General features: G+C 38.9%; 1 protein-coding gene across 4 annotated transcripts in view; it reads right to left on the bottom strand.

The window, feature by feature from the left end:
* The window catches only part of LOC137649263 (nucleoprotein TPR-like), a 133,866-nt gene that overhangs the window by 28,960 nt on the left and 92,808 nt on the right, over positions 1–12,098 (bottom strand). For all 4 annotated transcript variants that reach the window (XM_068382259.1, XM_068382266.1, XM_068382251.1 and 1 more), the window contains 4 exons: positions 10,239–10,415; positions 3,765–3,824; positions 3,467–3,594; positions 1,276–1,345 (listed from right to left, as the gene is read on the bottom strand). In XM_068382259.1, coding sequence (XP_068238360.1) covers positions 1,276–1,345; positions 3,467–3,594; positions 3,765–3,824; positions 10,239–10,415 — 435 coding nt within the window. The remainder of the gene's footprint in view (positions 1–1,275; positions 1,346–3,466; positions 3,595–3,764; positions 3,825–10,238; positions 10,416–12,098) is intronic.

The following is a 12,098-nucleotide window of genomic DNA, read 5'->3' on the forward strand; positions in this document are numbered from 1 at the left end:
CTTGTTCAGTTCGTCAGAAATGTCAGCAAGGTATGCAACCCTTTTAATCCGTGCTTCATCAACAAAGTGAGCCACAAGATCTATTTTTTTTTTCTTGAACATCCAGGAAAAGCTTTATTTCATCTCTCATCTCAAAGACACTGTAGACAATGTTCCTTTTTTATAATTAAGGTACTACTGTGTAGAAAAGCACTTCGTGGTCAGCATGCATGTTTTTGCACAGTTCTTTAAATAGCCTAGTGTCGAGGGCTGCAGTCTTTAGATAATTCACATTTTGATTACAGAATAGAGCTCTTCTTGCAGAGAGGCAGGGAGAGTCTTACTGGTGACCCATGTTATGGCTTCACAACCCACAAGGGGCTCGCCACCCACCAGTTGGGAACCCCTGGTATAAGGGGCACTTAAGATGACAAGTGCCCAAGTAGTTTCTGCCATTAATGTGCCAGCAGATGGGGTTGTTAAAGGAAGGGGAGAGGTACCTCTCATAGAAGGGATAGCCTGTCCTGAGATGGACAAACTTTTCTAAGGACTGTGTATGTCAATTCCTAGATAAGTTAGTCTTTATAAGGGCGTTGGTACATACGACTTTCTTTTCACCACAATCCCTAGATTGAGACAAAATGAAAAAGCCTGTCTCAGCGGCTACTTATAGGTACTTTCGAAAGGATGGATGGATAGATTGGGATCCGGAAGTACACATCTTTCAGAATTACGGTATCCACGAAGTCCAAAAGCCGGACCGCCTTCCTGATCATGGCTACAGTCTTCATCTTGAACGGTGACAAACTCATTCAGGTCAATGACTGGTCTCCAGCCTCCAGAATCCTTCTTTATAAGTCTACTGGTCTGGGGAGTTGTTGTCGACCTCTTGAAGAGCACACTTCTCCAGCATAGCCTGGACTTCTGACTGAAGGATTCGATCTTTTGGTGATACTTGTCAATACGATGACATTGACACTGTATTCCTAGCTTTGCTGTTATTGTTCTTTTATGTAAAGGACGATGGCTTGTATTTTAAGTAGGAACGCTCCATTTTTATGATGTATCAGACGTCAACTATTGAATCATCACAAACTTCAATTGTACTTTAACAAAGTTTCCTCCAAATGGAATCTGGCAAGATCTATCAACATTTAAAACAAGCTTTCTCTAAATCTACATTAATTAAATTTTCCAAGCTTACATAACTGTTTCACTCACAAATTTGGAATCAAATATATATTTTTTAACAAAAACATTGGTGACAGAACTAAAAAAAAAATACTCTCAACTTACTTGTGCTTTTAGGGTTTGTCCTTCAGTTTCTTTAGCAGCCAGAGTCTCTTTTAATGTAGTTATCTCCTGCCTATAGGAAAATGACTTAATCAGTAGAACAAAGACACTTGTATTGAGAACAAAATTATAAATGGTGAACCTCTGCAATTTTTCATAAGAAATTTAATGTTAACCCTTTAACCCCCAGGCTATTTGGAAATTTCCAACCCTTAACCCCCAAGGGGTTATTTTTTTCCCAGCACATTTTGCAGTATATATTTTTTAAATTGCTCTAACAGCCTTAATTTTTGTCGTAGAGAGGTCAGGTTGGTTTCATTTTCTTGGAAAATGCCTGAATTTTTTCAAAAAATTATCAAAAATATGAAAATAATTTTTATAGCATTTTTTTGCAAGGACGTACCGGTACATCCATGGGGGTAAAGGGATGGCTTTTGTGAAACGTACCAGTACGTCCTTTAGGGGTAAAAGGGTTAATATAAAAATAAATTCAATAAAACTCCTTTCACATGGATTCAATCATTAAACCTAAAAAGGTATTCCAGTATTTCTTAAGTCTTGTATTTATCAAGCAACCAAATAAAAACCGCCTTCTATAAAAATACCTATAGTATTAGTTCTTTGTAGCATATCTACAATTCATACGATAAAGAAAATTTTCCAACTATGATTTTTTTTTATGAAAATCAAATATTTTTTTATATAAACCCTTTACTTTTACACCATCAGTAAAATTACTTAACCCTTTTACCCCCAAAGGACGTACTGGTAAGTTTCACAAAAGCCATCCCTTTACCCCCATGGACGTAACAGTACGTCCTTGCAAAAAAATGCTATAAAAATTTTTTTTTCAGATTTTTGATAATTTTTTGAGAAAATTCAGGCATTTTCCAAGAGAATGAGACCAACCTGACCCCTCTATGACAAAAATTAAGGCTGTTAGAGCAATTTAAAAAAAAATATACTGCAAAATGTGCTGAGAAAAAAAAAACCCTGGGGGTTAAGGGTTGGAAATTTCCAAATAGCCTGGGGGTAAAAGGGTTAAAATAGGTAGGAATGCGAGATGGAAGAAAAGAAGTAGGAGTACAAGGAAAGCAGGACTAAAAAGTGTAAAGGCCCATTATAATAATGCTTCAAACTTTTTAAAGGTTATATAAAATTGATACTAATGAATGTTGAAAATCAGAGAATGTTCCTAGACCCAATTTACATAAAAACTTAACCCTTTTACCCCCAGGCTATTTGGAAATTTCCAACCCTTAACCCCCAGGGGGTTATTTTTTTCCCAGCACATTTTGCAGTATATATTTTTTAAATTGCTCTAACAGCCTTAATTTTTGTCATAGAGAGGTCAAGTTGGTCTCATTCTCTTGGAAAATGCCCAAATTTTCTCAAAAAATTATCAAAAATATGGAAAAAAAAAATTTTATAGCAGTTTTTTGCAAGGACATACCGGTACGTCCATGGGGGTAAAAGGATGGCTTTTGTGAAACGTACCAGTACGTCCTTTGGGGGTAAAAGAGTTAACAAAGGAACAATAACTAATCTAAATGAGCCTTCACTAATTGCATATTTAATTTCAAGACCCAAAAAGCTATTTTGAATAATCTCTATCACAATTTTAAAAGCTTCATAGTTTTAAATTTTTAGTTCAATATTAAGCCTTCATATTTTATTAGACATTATTGTGTTTAATTGTGGTTAATTAAAGCATGTTTATATGCTATGCTTTTCAATTTCGGGAGCATTTCAATATTCAACAAGCATTATGAAGACTCATCTGTGGTGGATAATGTGGGAGGGTGGGCTGTGCCACCTTACCAGTACCAGCTGAACTCGGTTGAGTCCCTTGTTAGGCTGGGAGGAACGTAGAGAGTAGAGGTCCCCTTTTTTGTTTTTGTTTCTTTGTTGATGTCGGCTACCCCCAAAAATTGGGGGAAGTGCCATGGTATATGTATGTATGTACAATCTGTCTCCCTCTGATCCACCAATAAGATACGCTATGTAGTCATGTTTATCTGAATAAGTGTAACATACAAACACTGAACCACACACTGTAGCCTGAATTGAATATGGTGACTAAATCCTCTATGAAAGTACTATCAACAATCTAATCAGCATGGATACTTTTTGAAGGTAATTCGGTACATTTCTTGAAATAAAAGTTGCACCATTCTGAAAACACCATACTTACTGTAATTTCAAACTTTCTTCTTTAGCGCTTTCCAGTTTCTGACGTAATGATTGGATGCTCTCTTCCAACTCCTTTACTTTCTCAACTGAAGGTGGCACCATACCTTCTTCACCCATATCTGGAGCTCCCTGTGGTAAATTGAGTCATGAATTAAGAAACATTTCAAAAATTACATGGTCGTACTTATAAAAACACTTGGAAAGTAGTTTAACTTTATAACTATTAAGATTACACATCACTATCGCCATCAAAATCATTGAATATTCAAATGAAAGAAGGTACTGAAAACTCAACTTACTGGTGATGCACTCATACTACTCTCAGCTTGTCGCTTGTATTTAGTAGCAATCTTGCGAAGCTGCAAAAAATTAAAGATTACTATCATGGCAGGTTATTAAAAAAAAAATCAAAGCTAACTGAAATGCTATTTAAAATGCTCAACTACAAATGAAACACTATAAACGTGTGAAACACAACTTGAAACAACAAAAGAGAAACAAATACTTCCCTAATATCATCATTATTATTATTAATAGTAGTAGTAGTAGTAGTAGTAGTAGTAGTAGTAGTAGTAGTAGTAGTAGTAGTAGTAGTAATAGTAGTAGTAATAGCTAAACTACAACCCTACTTGGAGAAACAAGATGTTACAAGGCCAAGGGGCCCAACAGGGAAAGCAGCCCAGTGCGGAAAGGATATGGAGTAATGACAAATTAGGAGTTAATTTGTATTTTTCCCTAACTAATACTAACCTGTAGCTATTTATATTGGATATCATTTCGGCAAAAGCTGGAAGGCAGCGATTAGTTTTAAGTGCGAGGTGGCAACCCTACCTAACCACTATTAGTGGGTAGGTAAGGGGTGGCTTGGGGGTACCCAGCCACCTACATCTACTCACAGTTAAATGAACCTCGTCACTTTTTGCTTTCAGACAGGACTTACTGGAGGACAGGTGATGACGGGCCAATTTTACCATCCTTCAAAGCATCTGAACATAGTTGCACGTCAGGAGGCGAAAGTCAAGTGGGACTCAAGTGAGGGTCCCTGGTTAGCCAATGGGGGAGGTCAACCCAAAGAAATGGCGATCCCTCAAAAATTAGCGAAAGAAGGGAGGTATTAAAAACCTCAAAGCATCTGAGCATAGTTGCACATCAGGAGGCGAAAGTCAAGTGGGACTCAACTGAGGGTTCCTGGTTAGCCAATGGGGGAGGTCTACCTAAAGAAATGGCGATCCCTCAAAAATTAGCGAAAGAAGGGAGGTATTAAAAACCTCAAAGCATCTGAGCATAGTTGCACATCAGGAGGCGAAAGTCAAGTGGGACTCAACTGAGGGTTCCTGGTTAGCCAATGGGGGAGGTCTACCTAAAGAAATGGCGATCCCTCAAAAATTAGCGAAAGAAGGGAGGTATTAAAAATCTCAAAGCATCTGAGCATAGTTGCACGTCAGGAGGCGAAAGTCAAGTGGGACTCAACTGAGGGTCCCTGGTTAGCCAATGGGTGAGGTCGACTTAAAGAAATGGCGATCCTTCAAAAATTAGCGAAAGGGAGGAGGTATTAAAAATCTCAAAGCATCTGAGCATAGTTGCAAATCAGGAGGCGAAAGTCAAGTGGGACTCAACTGATTGTCCCTGGTTAGCCAATGGGGGAGGTCGACCTAAAGAAATGGCAATCCTTCAAAAATTAGCGAAAGAAGGGAGGTATTAAAAATGGACTGATGCACGGGTATTAGAGGCAAAAGGGGAACACTGCAAAGCACAATCCTCTTCTTCCTTTCTCCCACAGTCCCACTGGCTGGAAGAACCTTAGTTCGTTCCTGGAAGTTGTGGATGGTCCAGCCAAGGAATAAAAAATCAGATCTCCCAGGACAATTCTATCCTGTTCGTAATACTAGCCAGGCAGTTAATTCTAATAGTCAGGCCTTCTCCATCACGAGGCTCAATACTACGCAGTACTCTAGAAGTTTTATTCTAGCTGTTACCAAGTTGTGGAATGATCTTCCTAATCGGGTGGTTGAATCAGTAGAACTTCAAAAGTTCAAAGTTGGAGCAAATGCTTTTTTGTTGACCAGGCGGACATGAGTCTTTTTATAGTTTATTTATGACATATTTGTTTTTGATGTTGTTAATAGTTTATATATGACATGTCTGTTTTGACGTTGTTACTTATTTTAGAATGATTTATTGCTAATTTGTTCTCTTCATTTATTTATTTCCTCATTTCCTTTCCTCACTGGGCTATTTTTCCCTGTTGGAGCCCCTGGGCTTATAGCATCTTGCTTTTCCAACTAGGGTTGTAGCTTGGATAGTAATAATAATAATAATAATAATAATAAAGACTGGAGGGCTTCATTATGAAACCCACACCTAAGAGTTCATTTATGAGGATAATTCATCAGGAAATGGAGTGCCCTAAGCTGACCCAGGGATGGTCTGGGCCCTTAAGACACTGAAAAGCTGCCTAAAGGCCAAGGACCAATCTGAGGGAGGATCCCCAAAATCCTTCCTCCAACCGTCACACCCTTGAAAGTGTACAGGTAGTCGTCGACTTACAACAGAGATAGCGACCGAGAGATGTGTCGTAATTCGATTTTGTCATATGTCGAACTAAAATAGTGAAGTTTCCATAGATTTATTAAGATGCGTTATGATTCGGCAATCATCCGATCATATTTTATCAATATTTTCTTACTCTCTATCATTATTCCATTTTCTTGTTTCATAAAGATATCATATGCTTTATTAATGCATTTTTGTATTTTTTCCAATTTTGGAAGAATTTTACCAATCGAGAAGTACTTAAAATTTTGTTTACCTTTGGTTATGATCAGCTGATCTGAAAGTGCCGCTACCTACCGTATCAAAATATGGCATACATACGTATGGGATATTTTTTTTTCTTTTTTATAATTTCTTAACTTGTTAGAAATATCTTCATGATCAATATTACATCAGCACCAATATGTTACAGGAAATCAGTTTCCATACAGTTCGTCTTATCATTAGGTATAACGGGAAATCATTGTAGCTCTTTCTCTGTGCATGTGTGTCCTCGCTCTCGCAATCACATACGGGTAGTTCATTTTTAAGGCTTCATACAGTATTCAATTTTTAGTTCAATATTAAGCCTTCATATTTTATTAGAAATTGTGTTTAATTGTGGTTTATTAAAGCATGTTTATAGGCTATGTTTTTCAATTTCGGGAGCATTTCAATATTCAACAACTACTTTGGTTTTACTTTCGGTAGGCATCAGCTGATCTCAAAGTCACGCTGCCGTATTATGATTATGTGCACATACAATACGAATAACACTAATTTTTCGAAATCTCTTCATAATGAATATTACAACAAAGCCAATATGTTATAGGGTATCACATTTTCCATACAGTTCGTTTACACACAATCAAACCATTGTTCTTTAGTCTTGGGTAGTGCCATAGCCTCTGTACCATGGTCTTCCACTGTCTTGGGTTAGAGTTCTTTTGCTTGAGGGTACACTCGGGCTAACTATTCCATATTATTTCTCTTCCTCTTATTTTGTTAATTTTTTTTTTTTATAGTTTATACAGGATACATTTGTTTTAATGCTACACTTCTTAAAATATTCTATTTTCCTTTCCTCACTGGGCTATTTTCCCTGTTGGAGCCCCTTGGCTTATAGCAGCCTGCTTTTCCAATTAGGGTGGTAGCTTAGCAAATAATAATAATAATAATAATAATAATAAGAGCTGCTTACCATAGCTAAAGTCTCTCTTCTACCCCTCCCAAGAGGAAAGAAGCCACTGAAAAATTACAGTGCAGTAGTTAACCCCCTGGGTGAAGAAGAATTGTTTGGTAAGCTCAGTGTTGTCAGGTGTATGAGGACAGAGGAGATCTGTAAAGAATAGGCCAGACTATTCGATGCATGTGTAAGCACAGGGAAAGTGAACGGTAATCAGAGAGAAGGATCCAATGAAGTACTGTCTGACCAGTCAAAGGAACCCATAACTCTCTAGCAGTAGTATCTCAACAGGTGGTTGGTACCCTGGCAAACCTAATAAACAGCTTATCATTGCCAGATCAGGCTGATTATGTAATCAGGGACTGAGGGCGGCCTGGAAGGACCAGTGACAGTGGGGAAAAAGGTCCTCGAAATTTACTCGTCTGACATGGAAAGAGTACTCATACATACTGTACAGTGAGTGTCAAGTCTTTACCTGGTACCAGATTTCAACCCAATCACAAATAACAGGATCCATATAAATTAAAAAAAGTGCAATTTTAATATGGGTATTCACCATGTATCAATTAATAATTGGTATAATTCCCCTTCCTCTTCAGCGTCTCCTCCAACCTCTTTGGCAAAGAATTGGCAAGTTTCTGGGTGACAGAGGGCTCGAAGTTGTACCACACGAGTTGAAGGGCAACCTTGAGTTTCTCAAGTGTGCTGGATTCCTCTTTCTGTAGTTTGGGTTTAATAATTACTCAAAAGACTTTCTATAAGAGAAAGATCAGGCGAGTTACCAGGGCCACTCCTTTATCAAGTCAACATTACAGCCGTTCAACTAATTCATCACTGATGTGGCAGTGTGGGCCATCACACTGTCCTGTTGGAAAATCGGAATCCGCGTCTTTCCATATGACTCTCCGAGATGGTCGTTAAAGAGTTCATAATATGTGTATTGGTTCAGTCATGCTCTTCTCTAAAAATCTAAGCATACAGTACCTAACCTACCAAAGGCCAAAAAATCCCAACACCATCACATATTACAGAAACTTACGCCATTTAGCAACTTGGCTATCAGGTCATGGTTCAGCAATGTGCATTGGTTCCTGGGGCCCACATATGGACCTATATCCCAGTATCACCCTGTCAACAAGGTAGTCAAGGGGACATAATATGGGATCCAGGCTCTGCTTTATGTATCAACACCAGACAACTGAGTAATGGCTTCAAGGCCCAAGGCTCTGACTTGGGATCACTGCCTCGGCCTCGTGCATTAGCCTCGACATGGAGGCCAAACAATCTGTCCCACCCAGACAACAAAGTAGTCAGGAACACCCAAACCCTGGCCCCAAGGGGCGAAACATGGAATCCTGAAACAGGGCCATGGGCCCTGGCATCGTCCCATAACAAGAAGCCTACACGGACAAATAGATGGGAATCCATGTCGTGGTCACGCCCTAACCCTGTACATTGGATGTGTATCCCACCTGGATACATAAGTAATTGGAAACCAGAGATCAAGGCCCAGGTGCGAAGCTGTGACACTGGAGCAATGTAAGACAAAGTAGAGAAGCCGTGACACTGGAACAACGTAAGACAAAGTAGAGAAGCCGTGACACTGGAGCAACGTAAGACAAAGTAGGGAAGGCGTGACACCAGGCAACATAAGATAAAGTAGGAAAGACGTGACACCGGGGCAACGTAAGAAAGTAGGGAAGCAGTGACACCGTGGAAACTTAAGACAAAGTAGGGAAGCCGTGACACCGGGGCAACCTTAAACGAAGTAGGGAAGCCGTGCCACTGGGGCATCGTAAGACAAGGTAGGGAAACCGTGACAACGTAAGACAAAGTAGGAAAGCTGTGACACCGGGGCACCATAAGACAAAGTAGGAAAGCCATGACACTGGGGCAACATACGACAAAGTAGGGAAGCCCGGACATCAGGCCAACTTAAGACAAAGTAGGGAACCCGAGAAGCAGTTGAAACCGCAGTCCTAATTGACTACCAGGTCAATCCGTGGCCTGAGCATGAGCCCGACCCCGTGAAGCAAAAGCTTAAGACTATGACACAGGGTAAGGGTAACCAGGAACCAGAGTCTGTCCCCTGTGGAGCAGAGGCTGAACGCCATAACACAGTGTCACGGTCCCGGCTTCGTTTAAACTTCTCAGCCAGCTGCTTCCCGTGGTGTTGTAATACAAATATGAAAAAAAGAATATTGAATAGAATGAACCTATTTCATGTTATCTTGTTATGATGCCTTTACAGAAATTCATTATAATATAAATATTCTTTTGTTAACAAATTTGTTAACATTATTTCTTTTCCACGCACTTTTTCTCTCACTCTGATGGGAGAGGAAGGACAGGGGTCTGGGAAATGAGAAGTACAGTATGTGTGGGAGGAAAAGTTTTATGCAATAGTTGACAAGATATTTTGTTGATGGCAAAAAACCTGGAAAAAAAAGCCAGGTGTTATAGTGGCAATGAAGAGTTGTTTGCCTTTCTTCCTTGATTGTCTCTAACACTGCCATAGCTATTATTCCCTTCTCAAAAGATGGAGAGTTTTTGGAGCTGGTTTAAAGGAGGGAAGGTACAATGGGGGGGGGGGGGGTTATCTTTGATGTTTTATTTATAGGGCATAAAGTTGCCATTCTCGTTTGATAGCTTGCTCCGTCCGGAGGTAGGATTTAAGGAAATAATAGGCAATTCTCCAAAATAACATTTGGAATTGCCATATGTTCTTATAAAATAACTTATTTATTAAAATTATTCTCTTCAAAACAGAGACCCATATGAATAAAAAGGCTACTGAACTATAGTCCATTTCTTTTAGCGAGTCATATTTGCACCGACTCGCAACGGTGTCCTTTTAGCTCGGAAAAGTTTCCTGGTCGCTGATTGGTTAGAGTTATCTTGTCCAGCCAATCAGCGATCAGGAAACTTTTCCGAGCTAAAAGGGCACCGCTGCGAGTCGGTGCAAATATGACTCTCTAAAAGAAATGGACTATAGTTAAAAATGTTGTGTATCCACTACAAAGAAACTGAATAAAAACATTACCAAAGTCTTTACCTGTAAAGCCTGCTTTTCAAAGTTTTCAGCCTTTGCACTGATATCTGCAATCTTTTGCTTTGCATCCTCAAATTGAGATTCAATTTCTTCCTTTGCTTTTCTTGCAATCTCCAGTTGGTGACGTATCTGATCTTCTCGTCCCTTTGATTCCAACACTTGCTCTTTGTTTTCTTGCATCTTGTAGAAAAAAAAATTGATAATGCAATAAAATAACTTGCACAGTTTCACTTTATCAAAATATTGGATGAATGAGCTAAATGTCAAATCAACAAGAACAAAACTTGAGGGGGGAGAAAAATAATAAGGATTACTTATGAAAAAAATAATACATGATTAAATGTAACCTTCCTACGACACATCAACAACTCTAAATATCTAGTGAATACTCTAAGGTTTTATCATACACTAAGTTAGTACAGCAATTAAACCGGGCTAATTAAGATAAAAAATCAATCACGTTCCATTTTTTTTATTTACAATTACAGTGCAGTTGTGCAGATTTAACTAAATCTTTCAAAATGACTTCAGAAGAAATGAAAAATGTTCACATTGCATCAAATATCTATTCATATTCTGAATTTGAGTGTGTGGTGTGTCCATTCTGAAATCTTCTAGGAGAGAGAGTAACAATATTTACAATTTCTAGTGAAGTGCAGCATGTTACATGTAATTCCACTCTGGTTTACAGTTCTAGCCTATTAGCAAATGAACTTGTAAACCAATGGTTAAATTATGAGTTGTATGTATCACCATCCTGCTGCTTCCTCCGGTGCCTTAGATGACCGCGGAGGTAGCAGCATTAGGGGACTCAGCAGTATGAAGCTTCATCTGTGGTGGAAATGTGGGAGGTTGGGCTGTGGCACCCTAGCAGTACCAGCTGAACTCGGCTGAGTCCCTGGTTAGGCTGGAGGAACGTATAGAGTAGAGGTCCCCCTTTTTGTTTTGTTTTTTGTTGATGTCGGCTACCCCCCAAAATTGGGGGAAGTGCCTTTGGTATATGTATGTATGATGTATCACCATTTAGGATTTATGAATTTGGCCTGTCAGGCCTAGCTCTGTAGTTTGACAGGCCACTCAACACTAAAATACACAGTATTAAGTTAAAGTTGAAGAAGTTTCATAGCCAGATTGAATAAAGAAATGAAGGAGAAACAGACATATAGTAGAAGGATAAAATGTGAGTGCAACTAAACGGGGCAGAAGATACTGCCAATATCTTCAAGTAATACCTCCAGTATTCTGCTTAAGGCGAGGTACAGAGGTGGCACTCTACCTCCTCTTGGTATTGCATTTCAAGGTGTTGAGCTACTGGCATTACAAAAAGCTGTTGAACAAATTTGGGTTGGATATTAGTTCTCAAATTTGTTTTGGATATTGCAGTTCCCAAATTTGGGTTGGATATTGCAGTTCCCAAATTTGGGTTGGATATTGCAGTTCCCAAATTTAGGTTGGATATTGCAGTTCCCAAATTTGGGTTGAATATTGCAGTTCCCAAATTTGTTTTGGATATTGCAGTTCCCAAATGTTTTGGATATTGCAGTTCCCAAATTTGTTTTGGATATTGCAGTTCCCAAATTTGTTTTGGATATTGCAGTTCCCAAATTTGTTTTGGATATTGCAGTTCCCAAATTTGGGCTGGATATTGCAGTTCCCAAATTTGGGTTGGATATGGCAGTTCCCAAATTTGGGTTGGCTATTGCAGTTCCCAAATTTGTTTTGGAAATTGCAGTTCCCAAATTTGAGTTGGATATTGCAGTTCCCAAATTTGGGTTGGATATTGCAGTATTTGGGTTGGATATTGCAGTTCCCAAATTTGGGTTGGATATTGCAGTTCCCAAATTTGGGTTGGATATTGCAGTT

This window comes from Palaemon carinicauda, chromosome 1 (assembly GCF_036898095.1).
Source record: "Palaemon carinicauda isolate YSFRI2023 chromosome 1, ASM3689809v2, whole genome shotgun sequence".
Taxonomy (NCBI): domain Eukaryota; kingdom Metazoa; phylum Arthropoda; class Malacostraca; order Decapoda; family Palaemonidae; genus Palaemon; species Palaemon carinicauda.